Source organism: Hyperolius riggenbachi, chromosome 10 (assembly GCF_040937935.1).
Source record: "Hyperolius riggenbachi isolate aHypRig1 chromosome 10, aHypRig1.pri, whole genome shotgun sequence".
In the NCBI taxonomy this organism is placed as follows: Eukaryota; Metazoa; Chordata; class Amphibia; order Anura; family Hyperoliidae; genus Hyperolius; species Hyperolius riggenbachi.
This window is the reverse complement of record NC_090655.1, coordinates 28863903-28890202: the sequence shown is the minus strand read 5'-3', so window position 1 is coordinate 28890202 and position 26300 is coordinate 28863903. Positions and strand designations below refer to the sequence as shown.

General features: G+C 43.4%; 1 protein-coding gene across 2 annotated transcripts in view; it reads left to right on the top strand.

The window, feature by feature from the left end:
• Nucleotides 1-17425: 17425 nt before the first annotated feature.
• Nucleotides 17426-26300, top strand: part of LOC137535654 (alpha-2-macroglobulin-like) — a 143764-nt gene continuing 134889 nt past the window's right edge. For both annotated transcript variants that reach the window (XM_068257514.1, XM_068257513.1), the window contains exon 1: nucleotides 17426-17530. In XM_068257514.1, coding sequence (XP_068113615.1) covers nucleotides 17466-17530 — 65 coding nt within the window. In that variant the 5' untranslated portion in view covers nucleotides 17426-17465. The remainder of the gene's footprint in view (nucleotides 17531-26300) is intronic.

The window sequence follows — 26300 nt, the reverse complement described above, 5'->3', positions numbered from 1 at the left end:
CCTTCTCCAGCATCACTACAGTACACAGCACTTGGGGAGGGGGCGGATGGGCTGGGGGTAGGTGCTGTACAGAAGATCCTGCTGCACACTGAATAGGGGCTGTCTACAAAATCTTATATGATTCGTTATCAGTGGCTGAGCAGATTCAGTTATTAGAACAATTGTGCAGAGAGCATGAAGCTTTTTTCTCCTTAGTTGTCAGTCTCTCAGGATGGGGCCCCCTGTGGCTTCAGGGCCCCCCTGCGGAAGCATCCCTTGCAGGGTCTATTGTTATGCCACTGCTCTTAAATATACTAAATTTCATGTAATTTTGTGCAATGACAATTTTGCTATAATGGTCAAACTTGTAATTATAAAAATGATGTGTAATTACCGTAAACAAAGTTGACCATTACGATCATCAATCATAGAACGCATGTGGAGAGATCAAAAGCGGCAATTGGGAGAAGGAACTCTTAAAATCAGCTCCTTATGGGCAGCAGACTATAGCCAAACTCAATGGCGTAGCAATCGGGGATGCAGAGGTTGCGACTGCACGGGGCCCCTGGACCAAAGGGGCCCACTGGAGACCCTCCTTCATCCATCCTTTAAGATTTTATGTGCAATAAATAAGTGGTATCATTAAAAAATGGTTTCCTTCCTCTGATTGCACCTCTTACACTGAAGATGTCCTTGGAAGGTCTTGAGGCTTCATATCAATAAAGTCCTTGCGGCCCCATCTAAAATTTGCAATGGAGCCCCTGATTGTTGGCCAAACTATACTGTGAATTTTGAATATTTTTAACCTCTTGAGGACCACAGGTTTATACCCTCCTAGTGACCAGGCTATTTTTTACAACTCAGCACTTCACCACTTTTACCATTCACAACAGTTTATTGCTCAGTCGGCCATATAACTTAGCACCAAAATTAATTTTACCTCCTTTTCTTTAATAGAGCATTCTTTTGGTGGTCTCTTATTGCTGCTGAGATTATTTTTTTTATTGATTAAAAAAGAGCATTTTTTTTTATAAAAACAAAAAACTATTTCTTTTCTTCTCCCCCTTTCCACCTAAATTGGCTCTAGACTGCGATCCATACACCACACCACACACTCATAGGTATCAGCCTATGAGATGGATCAGGTGGTGAGCCATTAGGAGGGACAGCTAAGTGACAAGGCTGTCCCCTGTACAGCGCTGCGCTGGATCGATTCGCAGCATTGTACACTTATTTAATTTTTTTTATTTTTTAATTACAGCCTTCCAGCTCCGATCACGGCTGGCAGGCTGATGATGGATCCCCGCTCTGTTTACCCGCAGGAAACGCGTGAGCTAGCACGTGTTCCATGCTAACCCCAACTCCAGGACTTTGACACCAATCCACATTAGGCTTTCCTGTGAGTGCCACTCTACCAACATTAACCGCTTGAGGACCAAGGGCTTAAACCCCCCAGTGACCAAGCCATTTTTTACAAATTAGGCCACTGCAGCTTTAAGGGCTCGCTGCAGGGCTGTACAAATCAGCACACAAGTGATGCACCCCCTTTTCTGCCCACCAATAGAGATGTTGTGAACGGTTCTCGAACCGTTTGCCGGCGAACATCTCAAAATCTGTGGGCCTTCTACTACTTCCGGGTCGCGTCATGAGTGACGTCAGGCTCATGCGCAGAAAGTGCCCGGCAAGAGCGCTCCGCCGTGCAGCGCAGGCGTACTACTCTGGGTCATTGCGACCCGGAAGTAGTAGAAGGCCCAGAGAGATTCGCCCGGCGAACGGTTCGGGCCATCTCTACCCACCAACAGAGCTTTCTGTAGGTGGGCTGTGATCGCTCTCCCAATGTTTACGTATTTCTTTTTACAAATATTTATTTTCGGTTATTGTTACAATAAATTTTGCTATTTTTTTAAATTATTTTTTTAACCCACACTCCCTCCCTCCCCCTGCCAGCCAATCAGCGCCATCGGCTGTCATAGGCTTCAGCCTATGACAGAGGATCGATTCTCTGCCACCCAGGGGAACAGCCGTGTCACATGGCTGTCCCCAGTACAGCGCTGCCAAAGATCGCAGCGCTGTAGTGAGTAAATAGACAGCTTCGCCATCTAACAGTCTCCTAGTGGCTGGCAGACTGATGGCGGTGCGGAGCTTTGTCATTCAAGCGGGGAGGTGTGCACATGGGCGTGCGCATTCTCCTGCAAAACCCCGCCCCCGGACCCCAATTGGCATGGATAGGTCCTGGGGCTGACGTCGCATTCACGCCAATCCGCGTTATGTGGTCGGCAAGGGGTTAATCGGCATTAGGCGGTCGGGAGAGGGTTAATTAAATATAAGTTACCAGATGGCAGCAGAATATAGTCAAGGCATTCTCTGACTGAAGGCTGCAGTATTTTATTTTATCCAGCAGGTGACAGCAGGAAAAAAAAAAAAGCAATACTCAGACTGAAGGCTTAAAGTTGTATTTCAGCCACTAGATGGTAGCAAAACTCTGTCTCAGTGGGAATTTGGACTTTTTTTTTTCTTTCCTGAACTGATAATAGTTGCCAAAGCAGGGATGGTCAATGAAATAAAAAGAATTCATGCATATTTTATGCTCAGATTATATACATTTATACATCTTTTTTTTCAACAATAATTTTTATTTCAAAATTGTAGCAGGAAAATTACAATAACATAGTAGTAATCTTGTAAGCCAATCATATAATATGGAGGAGTAAGTCAAGGATTGTTTACATAACAAGTATCACAAAATAATATAGTTTCTATAGTATATATTACGACATATCTTTATACACTTGTATGAGAATATATGTTGATAACAATTTTGTCTATATCATACAAATGTTTATAACAATTATTCAAAATCACAATGTAGGTATTTTCGTCAGTCAATTTCTAACCAACCTTGGCTGACTGAGAAAGGAAACCTTGTGTAGATTCTTCCGATTGAAGCAGTGGCCTAGGCTGATCAATCAGATGTTTTGTTAAAGCTCTTATTGGTGTGTTCAAAAAGGTATTAATTTTATTTGTATGAATTATTAGTTATCATCCTATATATTTTCAGAGTGTGATAAGTTTGGTAAGGTCTATAGAATTACTTTAGTGTCTCAATTGGTGATTAGTCTGTATCTAAAAGATAAAGTATAACGAGTTTATGGTAGAGAATTAACTCAACTTGACCAAAAACTTAAACCTAAACATATTGGTAACAACATTCAACATAAGGGTATGTATCTCTCTCGCTGATTATCTGGTGTATTAAGTATAAAGAATATCATATTTTGCAACCACTATCTTACTCTTGTGTCATTAATCAGATTAATTATTATTTTAAGATATTTTAGTACATCCAGGCCTGATATATTCCTCTAAGGTCATGTTTCTCTTAAACAGTGCTAGGGCTGCATCAAAATCTAACTTATTTACTGCTTTCCAGTTGCTTGTTATTGTGCTTTGTGTTGCTAGGAGAAGATGGCATATATGCATTCGGTATGACGGGTCAATTTTGACTAGGCCTATGCATAGAAGTGCTAGTTGTGGTGTCATTTGAAAATTGATATCGTAAACATTTTTGATATAATATTCTACTGAATTCCATAATTCCTTAACCACTGGACAATCCCACAACATATGCAACAAAGTTCCAACCATAGTGGAGCATTTCCAGCAAAGAGATGAAGCATTAGTGGAGAAGAGTGCCAGTTTCCTAGGAGTTAAATACCATCTTGTAAAAATATTCATATATTGTTCCCAGTGGGATATACACTTAGAGGTTTGTGAGATTTTTTTTATTGTAGAGATTATTTATATATCTGAGATTTCAGTATTCAGGTCTGATGACCATGTTTTAACATACTTAGTGATAGGAGAGTTTGTTTCGGTTATGAGTTCGGACTACCATATTGCAATTCCCCCTAATACTGGTTTGGTTGAATTCAGCATAGTGAGAATATGACTATTAATCTCAGGTATTTTTGACATCTTAGTTTTTAGGAAACTGGCAATCCTCTGATACAAGAATAAAGTGTTAGGTGGGAGATTATATTTCCTTTTTAATATATCAAAAGTTATAATTTTATCACCGTCTAGCAGATCATTTAAATTTTTAAGACCTGTCATTGTCAAAGGGCTTACATTGATGTCTGGTATTCTGAGTTGTAATACTGTTAGAGGAATTCTTGGAGTGCTGTAACACCTGGCATGTGGTGGATGTTTTAGAAAATGTTCCCATGCCAGAAGGGTAGCCGTGATTGAAAGGAAATTGTATTTGGGTGGTTTATGTCCCAATAGTATGCTAGAGAGAATATCTCTGGGGCATTACCCAATCAGGTCTTGCTCTAATGTGACCCATTTTTTATCTGTATTCTTAGACCACCATGCTTTGGCGCATTCAAAGTTACATGCTTAGTAATAATTTTCGATATTGGGTAATCCTATCCCTCCTTGTTTTTTTGGTAGAGTCATTACTTTATAGGAAATTCTTGGTTTCTTCCCTGCCCATATTAAATTGTTAATGATTTTTCTTACTTCCAAAAAAGGACATTTTTATAGGGATTGTTATGGTTCTGAGAATGTACAGAATCTTTGGGAGTAAGAACATTTTGAAAGATGATAATCTTCCTGACCATGAGAGCGTAAATGTATTCATGGCTTGGGTTTCTATTTTGATTTTTTCTAATAGGGGAAGAAAATTGAACTTAAAAAGATCTGACATCTTTGTAGTGAGCTGTATACCCAAATACTGTACCGCCAAGTCTGCCCAAGGAAATGAGAATCTTTGTAAAATAAGGCTTTTGAGATCTGCATGTATATTTAGCCCTAGAATATGAGATTTGTTCTGATTTAATTTAGTAGGAGACCTCCGAGAATTGAGATATTACTTTGAGTAGGTGTACTAATGATTGAAGCGGATTGGAAATAATTATAGCCACATCATCCGCAAATAAGATAATGACATGAGTATTACTACCAATTTTTATGCCTTGTATTTCAGGAGTTGTTCTAATTTTTTGTGCCAGGGTTTCCATCAGAAGGACAAAGATAATCGGGGACAATGGGCAGCCCTGGCGGGTACCGTTTGAGATGTCAAAGGTGTCAGATAGGTATCCTGCTGCATTTACTTTTGCTGACGGATTGCTATATAGGCTCATAATAGCTGTCACAATTGGACCCTGAAATCCGAACTTGTGTAAGGTAGCTTTTAGGAAACCCCAATGAACTCTGTCGAACGCCTTCTCCGCATCCAAAGTTAGGAGCAGAGAAGGCGTTTCGACAGAGCTCTATGTGCTTCAAAATGTTCAACATTCGTCTAGTCCCATCTGTTGCCTGCCTACCCTTTGTGAAGCCTACTTGGTCTGGTATCAAGAGGTCAGGAGTAATATGCATTAGGCGATTACTATTATACATCTTAAAAGTAAACCAGTTCAATTTTGCATGGCTTCCACTTAACTGGTCTATTTTCAAGCTTTATAATTTATTATTATGTTTTTGATTTATGTAGCTGTACGAAGAAAAAAAAACATGGTTACATACAAAGACAGACATTAGTGTGGTTATTTAAAAGGAAATAAATATGCCAGCCACCAGATCCCTCTTACCTTAGATTCCCTTTAAAGAGAGTCTGAAGCCATCCACAATTCTTCTTTTTGCGGTTCATTTATTTTTTAGCAATATGAGCATAAGTGAAACGCTGCATTCCCGTGGCAGAAGGCTGTATTTAAACCCCCCAAATCCGGGGGGCAAAATCCGGGGATCGCTTCCTGTTAGAGGCAGAGCTTAGCTGTAGCTCTGCCTCAATTAGCATCCAGTGTTGGACTGGGAGGTGGTAAAGCTGAGGAAATCCACTTACTGGCCAAACAGCAGTAATCAGGTGTTGCTGCTCACAGTGAAGACTTGCTGCAGGTTTTTATTAGGAGTGATAACACAGGGTTACTGCTGCTTGGCCAGCAGGTCTATTTCCTCACCTTTTCTAGCTCCCAGTCCGACAATGTTAGCATCAATCCCCGCCGATCTCCGCCTCTCTCCAACCCTCTCTTTCTTCTTTCACTGACAGGGGCGGGGAGAAGCGGCGATTGCCGGGGATTGACGCTAATGGAGGCAGAGCTACAGCGCTAAGCTCTGCCTCCCCCGGGCAGCAAAATCCAAAATGATTCGGAAAGTCGTCAAATTTTTCCCCGATATTTGGGGAGTCTAAATACAGTGTTCGGCCGTGGGAATGCCGTGTTTCACCTATGTTCATATTGCTAAAGATAAATGAATAATAAAAAGAAGAATTTTAGATGGCTTCAGACTCTCTTGCAAGCAGGAGGGTTGTGTTATTAGTTATGCAGGAGTCCACTTAACCAGAGGATGAAAGTGGAATGGCCTAGGTTAGAGTGTACCCTTGTTCAGAAAAGTGTATTTTCAGGGTTCAGGGTTCGTAACAGATGTATTTTGGAAAGGAGTTTCAGACAAGGGCCCATATGCATTAATTTTTTTCACCTGCTGTTTCTCCTAGGTGATATTTTCAAAATTGTCAATAAAATACATTTTAAACCACCAGCAAGCCAGAAAATGCTCAAAATAATTTTGATAATACATTTTCACCTACCTTTTAGTACTTTTCAGTTGCAACGTGCTGAAAAATTATTTTAAATAGAAAAGGAAAAATTATCTCCTAGGAGAAAACTCAGGTGAAAAAGGGAATTGCATATGGCCCAAGGACTTCAATCCACAGAGTGTTACCAAACGTATCACTGCAGGTTCGGCAATAATTTCAGTTCAGTGATTCAGAAGCAAAATTCACGGAAAAAGATTGTATAAAGAAATTACCATTCGGGGAATAGTCGATAAAGGTTTGGTAAATGTGCGGTTGAACTGCGGTATAGAATTGGCAGTTTTGACAGGAATGCAATTCACAGACAAAAAAACCCAAAAACATATCTCACTAATATAAATACGAAAGTTTGGATGTTTGGATGTTAGTTACTCAATCACGCAGCCGGGGTTGCTCAGATACCCCCAATCACAAATTTGAGTGATCACGAATGCGACTCCGCTCACTTAAGGATTGACTCGTGATCATGATCATTAATAGAAATGGATATCCGACTCGAGTGCGGTTTTGAGTCGAATAACTGCATGTAATCACGGATCACGATTCGTGATTAAAAATCCACTGAATTTAGCGGTTAATAGCAAAGCCCCCTTACATGCTAGAAACCACACATTTGCCAGATATGTTTAAGAAGAACAGTGGAAGCAAGAGGATTTGTTTTTTGTTTTGTTTTTTTCAAAAAGAACTTATAGTTTTGGAGAAAATCAATTTTAAAGTTTCAAAGGAAAAAAGTATACTGTACATTTAAATGTGGTAAATGACAGTTAAAGCGGATCCGAGATGAAAAAGTAACTAGAACAAGTAACTTGTCTACATATCTTATCTAAAGTTTACATAGCAAATCTAGTTGCAAACAGCTTTAAAAGTTTATGATTATTTATTGCTGTGATACAATGAGGACAGCCATGTTCTGTTTGTCACATTACACAAAGGCAAGCTGATAGCATATCCTGCACTCAGCCTGTGGAAAATCTCGCTCCTTCCTCCTCCTCCCCCTCCCCTCTCCCCTCTGCCTCTGAAATCTCTGGCTAGTAACCTCCTCCCCCTCCTGCCCAGACTGAGCTCTCATAAGCCCTTGCTACCTGGGACTGAATGCCAAGGCTCTCTGAAAAGCTGTGGGCGAGGCTTGTTTATTTTATAGGAAATTAGAGTATTAAAACAAAACAAAAAAAGTATTTGGCTTGAGGAATGCCCTATAAACTATATGAAAGGAACACAATTATGCAGTGAGTAAAAGTTTATCTCGGATCCACTTTAATGTATTTACCGCATTCAAATGTACACTTTTTTTCCTTTGAAACTTTTACATCAATTTTCTCAAATTCTATAAGGTCTTTTTGATTATTTTGCCTCTTGTTCCCACTGTTTTTCTTAACATATCTGGCAAATTTAGTTTTTCTAGCATGTAAGGGGGCTTTGCTATTTATCGCTAAAGTTGGTGGGTTTTTAATCACGAATACCGACTAGTGATCACGAGTAGCTCGTGATCACGAGTCAGGTAATGAGTGCAATCATGATCGGCATTCGTGATCGAGAGCCGATCACTAATGCCGATTACGACTTTGTGATCGCAAAAAACGACTCGTGATCACGAGCTTGTGATAAGCACCACTACACGCAACCATGGCTGAACGGATTTGAATGAAATTTGGCACATACCCAGTGCATTACCTGGAATAACATATAGGATACTTTTCATCCACATAACCAAAAAGTGGGTGGCGAAAAATACAAATTTCACTGGGAAAATGTAAAAGGCAGCCATTCTTACACTGTTAATGGCAGGGTTCTCAAACTTTGCACAGTTGGCCACTGGGTGACTGGGATTAATATTCACAAAAGTGGTTGGGGGCCTACAAAAGCCAATCAAAATTCATCAATTGATTTTTAAGGGGAATATCTAATTGCTGCCATTTTTGCACTGTTAATGGCGCAAGCCTCAAACCTGGTACAGTTGGTCATTGGGTGACTGGGGTTCAAATTCAGAAAAGGGCGTGGAGCCACAGCCAATCAGACTTGTTTCATTTCAATGCAAATTATTGATGCCAAACACCGCAAAGTTCACAAACTAGGTCATTGAGTAATTGTGTGTTAAAAGCAAGGGTCCCCAACCCCCAGGCCGTGACCCACTGCTGGGCCGCAGGCTGTTCTGAGCTGGGCGGTGCCCATCTGACTGTAGAATGCACGGAAATGTGAGTAGCGTTGCTGAACTCTGCAGTATGCTGGAGAAAATCAGAGCCATCTGCAACCATTCTTATTGCTGCCACCTGGTGTCTGTAATGTGTATAGCAGCATGCTTTCTGTCTGCACAGACACCAGGTGGCAGCAGTGAGATTGACTGGGACGCTCTGGTCTCTTGTCAGCCACAGAGTTCCATCTGCACGGAGGTGAAGCAGCTGGAGCCTGGGGAGGAGGAAATAGTAAAAGTGAGTGAGGGGAGGCAGATAAGGGCAATAAAGGCTGGAGGTGACTGTGCCAGTAGAAAGGGAAGCCCAGACAGTACCCCCCACCCCACCACCCTTTTTTGCCATGTATCACACCAAATGTATCTTTTTCAAAGTGCTGAGGGTGATGAGGATGGTAGTTGGGTAGCACTTGTGCTGCGAGGACTTCTTTATGTACTGACACTGCCTGTAGAAAAATGATGATTGCCCCCCCCCCTCCCCATTCATGCACCCACCCGGACCATGGAAAATGTCCTAATGCTAAAGCGGTTCTTGGGCCAAAAAAGGTTGGCGACCCCTGTGTTAGGGTTAGAAAAAGTGGGCGGAACCAACACCAGACAAATACATACAGCGCCGGGCCATCATCAGCTGTGGGCCATCAGCTATTAATTATCCTCCAGGAGAAAACGGAAGAGAAAAATAGAATTGCTTATGGGCCTATTTCTGAAAGTAACACAAATATTACATTCAACAAAACTATGTTAATACTCTACTTTTTTTTTTTTTTAATCAGTAATGCTGCAGAACTATTTACTTTTTGGTACAAAGGTTTATTGCCTTATAATTGTGCAATATTAACAAAAAAAAGTAGATCTAGATAACCCCAGCAGATGTTGAAAATAAGTGCAAGGGGTTTTCAGTTAATAAAAGATAAAATTGCACCGATCTAAAATAAACAAGAATGTAGGCCAAGCCTACCATTTTATTGTGAGACAGTGTTCGGTTTCTATCCTATATGCTATGTCAGTTTTAGAGTAAAAAGTAAAAAAAATATGCATTGCACTAGCCACACAAATAAATAGTGATTTTGAATTAAATGGAAATTTAATAAAATACAGTTGTTTTTTTTCAAAGTTTTTCTTTTTTTGTTCTGAGCGGCAGAAGGAGCAGAGTTGCCGGCCGGAGTGGATGTGTCCACTGCGGCTCATTGCTGGAGCTTGGAAGGTGTGTGAAGGCTGCTGGCGAAAAGGGGGACATTTGGCTTAAGGGGGGACACCATGCCCAGCATACCAAACTGGGGATCCAGCTGCCTGACCCCACAAATGCGCCCTCCCCATGCAAAAACGCCTGGTCCTTAAGGGGGTAAGGTGGCCGCCTGGCAGTCCCCAAATGGTTAAAAAAATATATGCATCAATCAGTTGGTAAATATTGGGCTCTACATACTAACGCAATTCCAAGGGAGAGACCATCAGTGAATGGCAATTTTGAACACTGTATTAAATGTGGCAGGCAGAATACCTTTTTCAAGGGTCAAAAGTACTTATACTTTAGTGCAGCGTGCTTCATGCTGTCTGCAGAATTAGCTGGCTACCTGCAAGATAGGAATTTCCAAAAAGTACAACAAAAAACATAGCTTAAACTGGCGGCAAAGTCCAAATACAAATGCAGTGACAAGGTTGGAACATGGAAACAGTTTGCACATTCATTTCTTTTGCTGCACACTTCATCATATACCTCATCCATAATAAATTCTGAGTGCTACTTCCTACAGTGGTGCTACCTTATTTGAGCAGAGCAGGACTGCAGAGGCACAGAAGAGTCTGAGCTGCACAAATCCAGAGCCAATTCTCTGCCAACCACACCAGAAGGCCACGTGTGCTCTACAAGTGGCAGAGCTTTCCAAGGCCACATCAGCCTGATAAGCTACAGCTGGACACATCGTAACCAACCTCCTCTGTAGGATGTTTTTGTAATCATTGAGAATAAGGAACGGACATGATGATGATGATGATGATTAGATTATGTGTACAAGAGGTGGACTGTAGCTTGTGTCAATCATTTGACCTAACTGGTTCTATAGAGACCTCCAGAAAGGTTGCCTAGGACTAAACATTTTTTTTTAATGTATTAAAAAAAAATGAAATAAAAGGAATATCTGACTGGGCTTTGTTCTTTTCAATATATCGTATATATCCATAAGTTAAAGGAGAACTGTAACCAAAAAAATAAAAGTTTGATACTCCCCTAAGAGGGGATCTCATGCTCTATGTGCTCCAGCTAGCAGTGGGAAGATCTGCCTCACTCCAGTGAGGCTGACAGCAGGGAGGAGATCTACCTCGTCTTGCTTCAGCTCAGCTCAGCTCTCGTGCACAGCAGTACAGGGAGACTGTGTACTGACCCAGAAGCACTTTACATTGCAGCCATCTTGCCCAAAGGTTTAAAAGTTATATTTTATTAATTATGTTATTTATTGGCAGTGGGGAGCGGCGAAAATAGGAGAAATGAAAAGGGGGAATAATGGGGGAAACAGTAATATGTTTATTTTAATGTGCTCTAAATTCATCACAGATCTTCTTTAAATGGATGTTAGCTACATTTTGTTCACTATTGGAGGTGAATAAATTACCTTTCTCCAAAGCCTTCCAGTGCTGGTCATTTTCTGTAATACATGGTGGAGGAATGAGGAGATGCAGAGAGGAATGGGAATGCTCTAAGGCAGGAGTGTCGAACTCAAATACAAAGTGGGCTGAAATTGAAAAGTGGGACCTAGTCGTGGGCCAACATTAATGTCTAATGGCCACCTTCCTCCCTTATAACGTTTACAGGTGTCTAATGGCCCCCTATACAGTTCCCTGGTGTTTAGTGGTCCTCCCTACACTATACAGTTCCCTGGTGTTTAGTGGTCCTCCCTACCCTATACAGTTCCCTAGTGTTTAGTGGTCCTCCCTACCCTATACCGTTCCATAGTGTTTAGTGGTCCTCCCTACCCTATACAGTTCCCAAGTGTTTAGTGGTCCTCCCTACCCTATACAGTTCCCTAGTGTTTAGTGGTCCTCCCTACCCTATACAGTTCCCTAGTGTTTAGTGGTCCTCCCTACCCTATACAGTTCCCTAGTGTTTAGTGGTCCTTCCTACCCTATACAGTTCCCTAGTATTTAGTGGTCCTCCCTACCCTATACAGATCCCTAGTGTTTAGTGTGCTTTCCCCCTACCTCCCCCATATAGCTTCCCTGGTGGTCAGGGGCACCGCTGGCCATTTTGTCACTCCAGGCAAGTAAACATGTGGCGCCCCCCCCCCCCTCCCGCGCCCCATACCTGGAAAAGCTCCAAAACTCTCAGGAGAGGAAAATCCTGAGTGTCTACAGATTGAGAGCTCACACCCTCGAAATAGAGTCTGGGAGACACAGACAGACGTACAAACCTAGGGAGGAGAGACTATGCTAACACTGTGAGCAGAAAACCCTTGAGGATTGAAGCCACTTCCTGCTGCACTGCCCCAAATATACTGCAACCAGGGACACTTACTTTAAGAAATTGTTGGAACTATTCCCAGACTTTCTCACATTAGAAGATGAGAGAAAAACATATATCCTACTGGGAGAAGAGGAATCCACAGTGACAACCGCTGCACACTATGTCACAGCATGCTACAGACTGAGAGGGGCATAACGGAACTGTAAACCTAAAAAATGTCCACATACTGCTTAGCCATTGTCCCCCTACCTCACCCCCTTCCATGTCCCCCTTTTCCCCTTGCTTTGCCAATACCTGTAATTAATCTCGGTCATGCCAATAAAGCTATCTTTGATTTCATTTGATTTGAGAGGAGGAAAAGATATCCAGCACTGGGGGAAGGGGGGGGGGGGCAAAGGTGAATGAGGGAGAGAGGAGTAGTGGAGAGAGACTGAGAATAGCCTGACATGGAGCAGAGAACTTATCTGTATTGCTAAAACATAACACAGAGGTGACTTGCCTGTCCTGCCTGTCTCTCACACAAGGCTGCAGCAGCCACATGGAGTCTAGGGACTGTCGAAAACTTTTCAACCTGTGTAATACCTTATCTAGCTGACCACATGCAGTCTTTACAATGATAAGAAAGCAGACAGAGTTTTTTTCTAAGGACACTGTAGGAGGCAAGCCTCTCTTCTGCATCATGCTGTGTACATTTACCAGCTTGCCATCAAATTGTACATTTATTTCCCTCAACCAGCCTAGTGCTTCACATTGGCCTCGATTCATAAACAGCAGTGCGATAAAAAAAATCTTGTAGGGAAAATACCGCACTCTGTATTTTCCCGGTCTGTGTGCTAATTCATAAAGATTTCCCCAGCTGCCCTTGAAGGTCGGTAAATTACCGCAGCCCATTGAGCGGTAGAGTAGAGCAGTGTCTCGATTCTCTCTTTGCCCTGCAGAAATGAATCACACAGACGGCTCTCTCTGGCTCTCTCCACTGATGACTCAGACAGATGAGTGACACAGTCTTTCCCTGCCTGCAGAAATGATTCACACAGAGGGCTCTCTGGCTCTCTCCACTGATGACTCGAACAGACTTTGGCTCTCTGCACTTTGCATTAATCAAAGCTGTCAGAGCTGTCGGTAACTTGTTATCGCCTCACTAGAGGTGTCGGGAACTACTGCCAGGCGCACCGCTTGTTGAAGGCTTTATGAATTGACATTTGCTGACAATTTACTGACATGTGTTGTCGGTAACTGCAGCCAAGTCGGTAATTTATCTCCCTGGTCGGTAATGTCAGCTTTTCATGCGGTAACAGCCTTTATGAATTGACATTTTGCTAAGTGGTTGGTAAAGTCTGCTGTTTTCAGCATTACTGCATGAGGTAATGCTTTATGAATCGAGGCCATTGCCTTATATATTATACCAGCTGCCTGGGGGAAAATCTCCCTCCTTCCTCCTGGCCAGTCCGTTCTGGAATGCACACAGACACCATCCTACTCTCTTCTTTTCAAGTCATAAGGAGGGGCGGGCAGGACAGGAGTCACACAGACACACTCTAAATCGAGATAACACTAACATTAGGGAATGCCATACAAAGTGGTATAGACAAAAGGTTTGTAGATTCCTTATTTGAGGCTGAGCAGCAAAGGCTTTCATTAGAACTTTTTATCTCCATTCCCTAAGTTTTCAGTCTCTAAGGACAGGAATAATAAACTTTTTTCCCTCAAAGCGCCTGCCATAAATCTTGCGCTCTAGGCAATTAGCTGGTCAGCTGGTCTCTAGAAGCGCCTCTGCTGGTGGTCTAAAGTGGGCCAAACATAATGCAAAGTTGGGAAACCACTTACGGGCCAAACTGAATGGCTCTGAGTGATGGCCAGATTTGGCCCGTGGGCAGGGACGGATCTAGGGGGGGGGCAGACGGGTCTCTTGCCCCGGGCGCAGATTGTTGAATTCTTAAAAAGGCGGCAAAATTTGGATGGGGAGTGGCAGTTTAGGCGCCAAAACCTGATCTTTAGGCATCAAAACCTGACCTTTAGGCGCCAAAACTGGATGGGGAATGGCAGTTTAGGCACCAAAACCTGACCTTTAGGCGCCAAACCCTGACCTTGCCCCAGGCGCAACTTGGTCTAGATCCGTCCCTGCCCGTGGGCCAGACTTTGACATGTATGCTGTAAGGGACCCAGAGCCTTCCCTCCTCTTAGGTGAGTATCTAACTTTTTTTTTCCTTTCAGGTTATAGTTCTCCTTTAGGCTGGTTGCACATCTAAGCGATGCAGTGATCATGCGACGGGTGAATAAAACAAACATGATACATTTTAGAAACTTTAACCCCTTTGGGACTGGCTGCCTACCCCCCCTCAAGGAGCAGGCATTTTACATGCAGGAGGGGGGGTGCGTTTGGGGGAGGTCAGGCAGCCGGATCCCTGCTGGGGTGTGCTGGGCTGTGTGTCCCCCCTTCCTCCAGATGTCCCCCCTTTCGCCAGCAGCCTTTACTCACCTCCCAGGCTCCAGCGATGAGCTGCAGTGGACACCTCCACTCTTGTTGGCTTCCTAGCTCGTACTGACGCTATGTGCCGGGTCCCGGCTTGATGACGTCATCAAGCCGGGACCAGGAGCTTAGCGTCAATACTGCAGGGATGCTAGCCAGAGTAGAGGGGAGCGCCGATCATCGGGGGGGAAGGCAGGAACGTGAGTGAATCCTCTTCCTTCCCCCACTGCCGCAGCTCTGTAAGTGATCACTATGATCCGCTGGCGATCATAGTGATTACGTGATCAGGAAGCCATACGCGATGGCTTCTGATTATTGAGGAAAGATGTCAGCTGTCATATGACAGCTTAATCTCCCCTCTCCGGTGCGCATTATCGTGCTGGGACGGTTCGTGATCGTGGACGTTGAATCTACATCCTGTCAGGGCGGCAGCACCACCTGCTGGACGTAGATTCAAACTACGTCGGTCCGGAAAAGGTTAAGCTGTTCAAGAAACGGCATAATAAGTTTACAATTTTGCCATAACTGGTCCTTTAACTATCTTGCCGGTTATCCCGAGCTCAGCTCGGGGTAACCTGCGGAGAAGGATTTCTACGGCCCCGCTGGGCCGATTTCCAAAATTTTTTTTTACTGCATGCAGCTAGCACTTTGCTAGCTGTGTGCATATTCCAATCGCCCTCCCTCCAGACCCCTTGCGCAGCCTGGCCAATCAGTGCCAGGCAGCACTGAGGGGTGGATCTGGATTCCATCTGACGTCCCGACGTCCATGACGTCGGTGACGTCATCCCGCCTCGTTCTGAACGGGATTTCCTGCTTGCAATGATAGCCAGCCCCCCGACTCTCCACAGCACAGAAGTGTCAGCTAAGCCAGGACTCAAGCACCAGTCACTCTGCCTGCCCTGTGCTGCAGTCTGCAGAAGCTGTGAGTGTGTAACCTCAGACCTGGGAGGAACAGACCTCCTTGTGTTATCAACTCAGCTCCGCTAGAGGTAAATAAATGCAGTAGATAAGAAAACACAAACAGTAACAAATCAGTCAAGCTGCAAACACTGCTACTATTACATTATGCCTCACAGAGCTTAGGCTATTTCCTGAATTTTAGCCTATAAATGTGTAAATGCCTTTTCCATTATAAGTGCCCTGAAGTATCCCCTGAAATGCCTGTCTGTAGTGTTATGTAGGGCAGAAGAGGTTTACCTTATGTACATGATGCAATTAGAGGGCAGGCAAGCTGGTAAATATACACAGCATGATGCAGAGCTTGCCTGGACTCAGGGTCCATGGGCAAACATCTGTCTGGTCTCTCCCCATTGTTATAATGACTGCATGTGTGGATAAGGTGTTAAACAAGTTGAAAAGTTTTTGACAGTCCCTAGACTCCAGGAGGGCTGCTTTCAGACTTGTGTGAGAAACTGGCAGGGACAGGTGTCATATTACCTGGCTAGTAGCCTCTGTGTGATGTGGGACTGCAATACAGATAAGCTCTCTGCTCCATCTCAGGCTATTCTCAATTTCTCCACTCCTCCTCTCTCTGGGCTAGTGCAACGCCAAAATGACAATAACAATCGTCTTGTGAGTGTGAATTTGTGAAGCGATATTCAGAGCGATTTTTGAATGAATCGCTCAAAAACATGCTACATGCAGTATACCTGCGATTTTGAAAAAATCACAACGCTGCTGTGGGAACACCCTCATAGGGTAACATTAGCCAAGCGCTTTTCAAATCACTCTTGATTTGAAAAACGCTCAGAAGCACTCTTGGTGTGCACCAGCCTCCTTCATTCACCTTTGTTTCCCTCTTCCCCTAGTGCTGGGTGTGTCTTCTTCTCATACAGGGAAGCTAAATAAAAGTGCAATCCTGGTGAGGCAAAATATTATATAGTATTTATATAGCGCCGCCATCTTCCGCAGTTGCATATATCCCTGCATCATATGATTATCGCTTGTGGTATGTGACACTATGTAGCATATTCCACTGAATTGTCCAAACTAAGTCTATCTCCCGTTCCTCTCTCGGGGAGTTGTGCCAGCTCTGTCCCCCATTCAAAGTTGCTACTACCAGAAGCCCTCAGAAACACTTGTGTCCTTGAGTACTTCCAAACATAGGCAGCTGCGTAATACACCAGCGCACTTTTGTGCATGGGCAGTATGGAGCCACCTGTATTTGGAATCACTCCGGGACATAAGTACTTCTGGACCTTTCAGGAATCCCTCCCTTAAAAATCCTGCGTTTGCCCCTGAAGGGGGTTAATATCATTCTACTATCACAGCTCAACAGAGTTAGAATGCATACACACATCCAATGTTGATTGACCAAATGTAACCCCTTCATGTAGTTTAAGGGCCTGCAGATTTTGAACACTATGATCAGATTGTGTAGGTAAGCTGTCATACTTCATGGTGGTAATATTGGGCAATCAAAATGGAATGTGTGTACATACCCTATGTAGCATAGACTTTGTGGTCTCTCTGACTGGGATATTCAGGGACATCTTGTCCTCGTGTGATTGTGATGACATTCTGATTAGCTTAAAAACACCCAAGGTGGACAAAACAGAACTCACTTGTAAATGTGTACTTTTATTCAAAGTTTTATTTTACTGACCTATGTGCAATCCTTTCTCACCCCCTCCATTGCTAGTCATCGCCTGACAAATATTTGCTTGCTTTGTTCAATGTCCGTTCTCTGTGTTCTGTTGCAAGAGAGTGGGTGTGTGGAAGTCTTAAATAGAATATAGTAAAAGTCACGCCAAGCACAGAGTCACAAGCTTGCCAAAGCTTCGGGATAATGGCGTCCTGGGCACTGTGTAGTCTGGTCCTGCTGCATCTCTCATGGTCGATAGAAGCAAGCCTGTAAGTCTTTTCATGTTTTCTGTAATCATGTATGGCAGTGCTGTCCAACTCCAGTCCTCGAAGGACCCAGGTCCTCACACATTTTTGGCACAGCTGAAATTAATAAGCGATGGTCAGAAATCTAAATTTCCGATTCCAGCGAAATTCTGTATTCCGAGAATTTCCACAGGTTTTTTTTTTTTTGTCAATAAAGTTAGTTTATTTTGTTTGAAAGAGGCGCTTGGCTTAGTCCTAGACCTGCGTTGCTGTATACTCCACCCCTATTGCCTGATGAAGCAGGGTCATTCCTGTGAAACGCGTTGTACCGAATCTTGAAGTGTATAAATAAATGATTTTGTTGATACAACCTCATTACTAATTTGTGCCTACTTGGAGGAGGTAAGTCCACCTTCGCCTCCTCTGTTTTTAAACATTTTACCTTTTTTATCCTACTTGCATCTCTGTTTACTTTTACACTGTAAAAAAAAAATTGTTTTGGAATAATCCGCTATTTTTTTTTTTGCGGATGTACGCTATTATACATAATCTGCATTTCTGATTGGCAACCAAAGTATATTTCTGAATACCATGATTGACCTAATACTTCCTAAGCTACGTACACACATGCGACACCGATCGTTCGTTGTGAACGACAACAAACTTTTAATTGACAAAAGAACGACCTAAGTAAAGTTAGATTTTAAAAGTGTGTAACAATCTGATCGTTAGAACGAACGTTACATCACTTAAAGCAACTATTGCGCTTGCGCATAAAAATGAAAAGTTCCATGGAGAAATAGCGAAATGCGCATGTCAAGCCTAGTAGGAACGACCGTTTTCCAATGATGTAATACTTTTGCAAACAATCGTCGTTGGAAAAAATCTGCCAAGCTAGATCATTGGTTTTTAACGATCTAGCTCGTCCGTCATTAGACTTAATGGCCGTTGGCTGCTTTTTTTTAAACGATCGTCGTTTGAAACGATCAGGGAACGATCGTTTTAAACGACTATAGTCGCATGTGTGTACATACCTCTAGACTTATGAATGGGCTAAAAACGTAGCGTCTTGGTTCTCGGTATTCTGCAGATTTATGATTTCCGTGGTACAATACTGATTTTCTGATTGCCCCAGTACTTCTAAAGCTACGTACACATATACGACAACGATCATTCGTTGTCAACGACGAACGATCTTTTAATTGACGAAATAACGACCTAAGTAAAGTTAGCTTTTAAAGGTGTGTAATGATCTGATCGTTTGTTAACGAACGATCCGGAACAACATCACATACTGTTCCTGGAAGTGACATCATAGCAAGTTCCACCCGCGCGTAACAAACGGTTCAAAACGTACGTTACACTGTAAAACTAACGTTACGTATATTACATTACAGTACGAGATTTCATACTGTAGGTATGTAGGTAGAGCATTTACATAATATAGCGTTGACAAAACATACAAAAATACACTCTGTCCTGTAAAAATGACAATTATGGTATAATCATGTAGCAATTAACGTGTCACAGGACATATTCATAGAATGAACGTTACATCATGAAAAGCAACTGTTGCGCTTGCGCATAAAAATGAAAGGTTCTATGGAGATATAACGAAATGCGCATGTTAAGCCTAGTACGAATGACCGTTTTCTAATGATGTACTACTTTTGCAAACGATCGTCGTTTTAAAAAAATCCGCCAAGGCAGATCTTTCGTTTTTAACGATCTAGCTCGTCCATCGTTTGACTTAATGATCGTTGGATGTTTTTTTAAACGATCGTCGTTTGAAATGATTGGGGAACGATCTTTCAAACGACTATAGTCGCATGTGTGTACGCACCTTTAGTCTTGTGATTGGCTTAAAATTTCAGAGTCTTGGTAATGCGGTATTCCAGGAAATTCCAATTTCCGCACTCTGATTTCCACCATGGAAAGCGGATTTTGATCAAGAACTCGGAAATCAGAATTCAGTGGAATTTGGAAGCTTATCTCTAAATTAAGAATGAATCAGGAAATGTGTGGATCATGAAGTAGAACATATTTCTCTGTCCATCTTAATCACTAGCATGGACATGGCCCTGGCCTTGAGGACTGGGGTTTGTACAGCTCTGATGTATGGCTTTTAAAACAAAACATTCATTATATGCGTGTAAAAAACTGATTGAAAATTCATTGTGTCATAAGATGTTGGCCAGGCAGATACAGTTGCAGTCAATGGCGAGGGTGGTTTGAGATTTTGACAATTGCTTTAAAATAAAATCTTATCGTTATTTATGCTTCAAATTCTAAGATGGGTCAAAGCACCGGCACTCCAATATTCAGTGTCTGAAGACATTATTATCGATTTAACAAAGATGTACTAATAATAGGTGATGAGCACACATTTTGCATGATCATACATTTGCATCGTAATTCACAATTGCAATGCAAAATGATAATGCTAAATTTCAGGTAAAATCGTAACTAATTTTGTTTGCAAACATAATCAGGAACCGCAATTTTGCATTAATTCCATGTATTTATTTATTTTTTGCCGATTTTAGTGGTTAATAGCAAAGCCTCCATACATGCTATCATCAAAAAAATAGCTATTGTAACGATCTGCTAGTGTGTGAGGGCACTAGCAGACAGAGAACTAATGTGGCGGGTCAGCGGTGTGGCCGGGCGTGCGGCGGGTCTGCGGCGGGTGCGCGCATGCGCGGTGACACTGGAGAGGGGAGGGGAGTAGAGGAGAGGGGACACAGTTTTTAAACGGGCTTAGGTTACCTATAATATATTATAAAGCTGAGCTAGTATGGAATCCCTGGGGTCCTGCCAGTTCAAGCCACACATGGACTGACTAAGGTCTGAAACCTTCACTGTGAAGTGTTAGCTAGAGCAGACAGTGAGCAAGTGTCAAAACAGCGCTTAAGAAGCCCGGGTAAGCCGGAGAACACGCCCCCAAACCACTCAGCCAATCCGGATCCGGAGGTGGAGTCATGTGTGTCAGCTGACCGCCAGTCAGTTGACACACTTCCTTAGAGCATAAGAGTAGCGACGCTGACAGCGCATGCGTCCGCCCTCATTCACAGTCTGAGCATCATGCGGCCGTATCCCTGCAGGAACGCTGCTGACATCATCTCTGCCAATGCGGTAAGCCGCCCCAGAAGTCCCAGATGCGCTGCCAGCGGCAGCAGCAGCAGCTGACCTGGTAAGCACAGGATTACTGACAGCTATGTTACGGGAAAGAGTGGGAACAAGACAAAAAAAAATGATTTTTCCGAAGTACCTTGCAATGAGTTTAAAAATTATTTTTCCCCTTGCATTTTTTTAAATTTATTTTTGAAAAAAAAAATTGTCTTGTTCCCTCCCTTCCCCTTAACCTCCCTGATGGTCTGTTAAAAACCGCCAGGGGGCAGCGCAGCCGTTTTTTTTTTTTTAAATCATGTAGCGAGCCTAGGGCTCGCTACATGATAGCCGCTGTGCAGCAGCATCCCCCTATCCTCTTCGATCGCCTCTGGCGATCGGCGATCAGGAAAATCCGTTCAGAGAACTGGATTTCCTGGAGGGCTTCCCCCGTCACCATGGCGACGGGGCGCGATGACGTCACCGACGTCATGGACGTCGTGACGTCTAAGGGAGTCCCGATCCACCCCTCAGCACTGCCTGGCGCTGATAGGCCAGGCTGAGCAAGGGGTCTAGGGCGGACAGCGGCGAATCGGCACGGGGCGGCGGCGATCGGTGTGCTCACGCAGCTAGCAAAGTGCTAGCTGAGTGCAGCAAAAAAATTTGCGCAAATTGGCCCAGCAGGGCCTGAGAAAACCTCCTGCGCGGCTTACTCCGAACTACGTTCGGGGTTATTACCACCAGGAATGTTAAGCTACGTAGCAATTTTGGAGACAATGACAAGTATAGAGGCTTAGCTATTAACTGCTAAAGTCAACACGAAATTACGCACAAGCTACACTAAAATCAGGCAAAATTATGAATGAATTACACAAAATCAGTTGAATGTCTATTTTTAACGTTGCGGTGTGATGCGATCATCCAATCACACTGCACCTATAGCGCTTGTTGCTGATGTGAAACCAGTCTCAGGGTGCGTACAAACAACCAGTTTTGACTGGCATAAGATTAGCCAACTTTACCACTTCCATGTAGTAGGGTGGCCAACAGATATTGAATGCTATGAGCAGATTATATAGTTAAACTCTCATACTACATGGAGGTGGTAAAATTGGTCAGTGATTGGCCAATCAAAATTGAAGGTGTGTACCGGGCTTACCACTTGGTGAAAATGACAAAACAGAAGGATGTGGTGCGACAAACTAGTGAAGATAAAGCAACTAGACATGAGATGCTAATAATTTTGAGTTCATGTAAAATTCAAATGTATGCAGATTGGAAGAAGACTAATCAAATGTAGCATCTGATGATTTGGATTTATCCAATTTCACGCCGCATAAACCGGCATCAAATAAAGATATGTTGTACAATACAAAGCAATGCAACAGATACATTGTGAAAACAACCTTAAAGAGACTCTGTAACAAAATTTTGAGCCTTATTTCTTCTATCCTATAAGTTCCTATAGCTGTTCTAATGTGCTCTGGCTTACTGCAGCCTTTCCTAATTGCACAGTGGCTGTGTTATCGCTGTTATATGATCTAATCTTCTCTCCTCTGTTGGGTCTGTCGGGCTCAGGCAGTCAGGCTGGAATGTGCTGTGCTGCTGGTGATTGGATAGATGCTATACACACCCTCTCCAGGCCCCCTGCACACTCTGTATGACTCACACACTGAGCTACTCTCAGCCTATCAATTGCTATGTCTTTTGTTTGTAAACACTGCATAAAAATGGCAATTACAAGTCAAGATTGCAGCAGGGAGTGGCAGAAACAGCACAGAGGGGCCCAGAAAGAACATAATGAATAGAATGGTTTGCTTTTTATTGTAAGAATTTTACAGCACAGATTCTCTTTAAAGGACATCCGAGGTGACATGTGACATGATGCGATAGACATGCGTATGTACAGTGCCTGTCACACAAATAACTATGCTGTGTTCCTTTTTTTATTTCTCTGCCTGAAAGAGTTAAATATCAGGTATGTAAGTGACTGACTCAGTCCTGACTCAGACAGGAAGTGACAACAGTGTGACCCTCACTGATAAGAAGTTCAAACTGTAAAACACTTTCCTAGCAAAAAATGGCTTCTGAGAGCATACATTTTAGCTCTGGCATACTTCAATGAATGTGTCCTTGAGCAAAAACAATAAAACAGTTAAAACTTAAAAAGTAGATTTAAACAAAATTAAGCTGTGGAATATTTTAAAAAGTCATTTTTAGGAGAAGGAAGATAGATTCAATAGTTTATTTAATCAGTTTATTTTTGCCCTGGGTGTCCTTTAACTATTTGCAATCAAATTTTGCTATCACCCATCCCCTCCTATTGTGCCACCACCCCCCTCACTTTAGATTGTAAGCCTTTGGAAGGGCCCTCCCTCCTTGTGTATCATATGTGATTGTGCGCTCTACCCACAGAAAAACACAAACTAGTATCATTGGGTGGAGTAACTACAATTGATGGGGCCACCCCCAATGATCACGCCCCTTCCCATGCCTCCCCTTGGTGCCCTTCACGACCTTGTGCCCCATCTCACGAGGGTCGTAAAACAAGTGTGGCCATCCTGATCTTCACACCCATAAGTCACACCCATATATGGGAGGAAGGGGAGGTTAGTAGAAGGGGACCCCACAGCTCTGGGGCCCCCTGCAATCACAGGGGCTGCTTCCCTCTGGCTATGCCCCTGTTGGGATTACTTTTCCAGTGTATGATCTGGCATTTTATGTTCTAAAGGTGGCCACTAACGGTCCAATTTCTAGCGAAAAATTGTTCGAGCGATCAGAAATTCTGATCGGATTGGTTGTAAATAATCTCCATTGGTGGACACAATCAATTATGAACGAGTGAAAAAATTGTCGGCCGAATGAATTTTTGTCGAACCAAAATTTGGATTTTCTTGTTGGTTGTGATAGATGGGAAGCAAAGATTGGTTTGTTGATGGTGTAGTGAACGATGTATTACAATATTTCACTTCCGATCAGAATTTCTGATGGCTCAAACAATTTTTCGCTAGAAATTGGATTGTTAGTGGCCACCTTTAGGGCTCAGCCACACTATAAGCACCTTTCTGAGCGCTTTTTGTGATTGCTTAGCGCTTTTTGAGCGCTTTTTAAAAAACTGCTTCCATTCACTTCCATTAAAATCGCAGTAAAGGAATGCATAAAAATTGCAATTGCGCAATCGCACACGCAAAGAATCGAGCCGATTTTTACCGTGATTTTAATGAAAGTGAATGGGAGTGATTTTTGAAAAAATGCTCAGAAAGCGTTATAATGTGCGTAACGTTTTTAAATTATGGCCATATTCGCACGAAAATTCTTGCATAAAGTACCGTTATTGTGCAAAAACGGCCGCGATTTTGCGTTCAAATTCGCGATTGTGAGCGAAAAAGTTACACGCGCTATAACGATAGTGCGACCGTGATATCACGGCTTTGTGAATTAAACCCATAGTGTGGCTGAGCCCTTACTGCTTATTACCTGTATTGTGTTATCTGTCACACCTATCATCATGTCTGTAACCTTATTTATTATCCAGTGTAATATGTTGGTGCTATACAAATCCAATAAATAATAATAACAATAATAAGGTCTGAACCAACTCAAAATGATTAGCGCCTCACTGAGCATCTCTAACCACAGGTTACCACTTACCACAGCCATTTGTCGAGAAATGCATAGCATTCCAAACAGAATCCACCCTCACCCAGGGGCAAACCCAGGATTTTCAAAGGGGGGGATTCCTGAAAGGTCTCCTTCAGCCTCGCACAAAACAGTATAATAAAATGATGGACATCATGCCGGGTACACATAATGCAATTTCCCGTCCTACCAATCGACAACGGGATCGATCAGGAGCAGTTTGGATACAGATAATAATGAGGACTGCTGACATTGGTGATGGAGGGGAAAGTGAAACATTCACACATCAGGGCACAGGGTTGTACTCATACCTGACTCAGTTAAGTTCCCCAGAGCTGCTCCATGCTCTGTACACGCGTTGCTGCTCCATGCATCCAAAGTCAACTGTAGCAGAGAAAGAAAGGGGGCGGTGCTTTGAGCTGCAGGATACCTGCAGATATTCTGGTGTCTCAGCTTGTGCCTGTCCCCAGACACTACACCGGCCCTGGTCTGAGGGGGATTCTGGGCAGCTGTAATCCCCCCTGCGCTTGCCTATGCTCACCCCACCATTAATCCACAAAATAATATTGCATTGCGATGCAATTATATTGTATGTTGCAAAGCAATGCAACCGGTACATTGTGTAAAGAATCTTCACCCTATCCAACCCATTTTTGCAATCATCCCCCCCCCCCCACACACACACCCCCAGCACTCAGCACTAACTTTTTGCTGGTGTAAGGCAGGTAATTGTGAGAGTGCTGAGGTGGGCTTCTGTAGGATCTTTACCGCCTTCCTTGCACTACAGCCATTACGGTACTAGCCTCACACCATGCTGGACTAGATCTGTCAGTAGCATCTGTAGTGGCAAGACTCTGCACCATCATAATATTAAAGCCTGGTAGTCCAAGAGATCAGAATAAGCCTTATTCAGACTTGATTAGCCTGGACTGGAGTAATTAAAGTAATGAAAGTAATTAAAGCAGGGCTGGATTTACCATAAGGCACTATAGGCACGTGCCTACAGGCGCCTGATGATGGAGAGGCGGCTCACTCCCCTCCCCAAGTGCCTCCCTCCCTCCTTCCCTATGCAGAGTCCTGAGCGGAGTGTAAATGAGGTTACTCACCCAACTCTCGGCATTCCACTGACCAGATCTCCCTTCAGTCGGGAGCACCACGAGCTACTTAATTTTGAGGGTTCCTCTGGCCACCTAATGCTAAGGGACACCTGTAGCTACCTGATTATGATTGAAAAGGGAAGTAAGGTAGAGGTGACAGCTGGGCTAGCAGCATACTTGCAGTGCAGTGCTGTTCAGCAGGGGTTTGTAGGTTCCTATGCTTATAAATTCATGTAATGTATTGCATTAGGGAAAACAAAAAAAGAAAAAGGATAGGAAAGAGAAAAGGAAATGTCTAGAATTCAGTGAGAAGTCTGCCGCTGGCATCTAACAGGGCAGTTTCTAGGCTAAATTGCACCAAGGGCAGGGTCTAAAAATTGTGCCCCCTTCCCCCCACCTCCGTGGACTCGTCACACAGCCACAGGTCACAAGTAGATCTACCTACTTACTAGTGACCAGCCATTCATCCAGGAGGAAGCAGGGACCAGGAAAACACACCGGCGAAGAGAGCTCGGAAAGCCGACTCCTCCATGGGTGGCTCACTGACAGCCTGCAGTACCGTTACAGGACATCAGGTGACATCAGGTGTCATCACGCGGTGGTGACATGATGATGACTTGACGCCTGTCGCAGGCAGCCTAAGAGGAGTCAATGAAGATGAACACGCTGGTAATCTTCTTCTTCCATTTGGCTGCACCGTGTGACACCAGCTCCTTAGCGGTTATTTCCTTCTGCCTGCGCCGCCCTTCTTCTACTTGCCGGTCTGCGCCCAGGGCGGTCGCTCTGCTGCACTGCCCAAGAAACAGGCCTGGCACCTAACCACCTTCCACCACAACGACAGCTCCCAAATTTTAGTAATTTTTCTGTAAGGTCTTCCAGTATACTAGCCATTTCCTCTTAGGCAGTTTCTCTGGTCTTAAAGGAAACCATAGATCAAAACATAAAAAGAT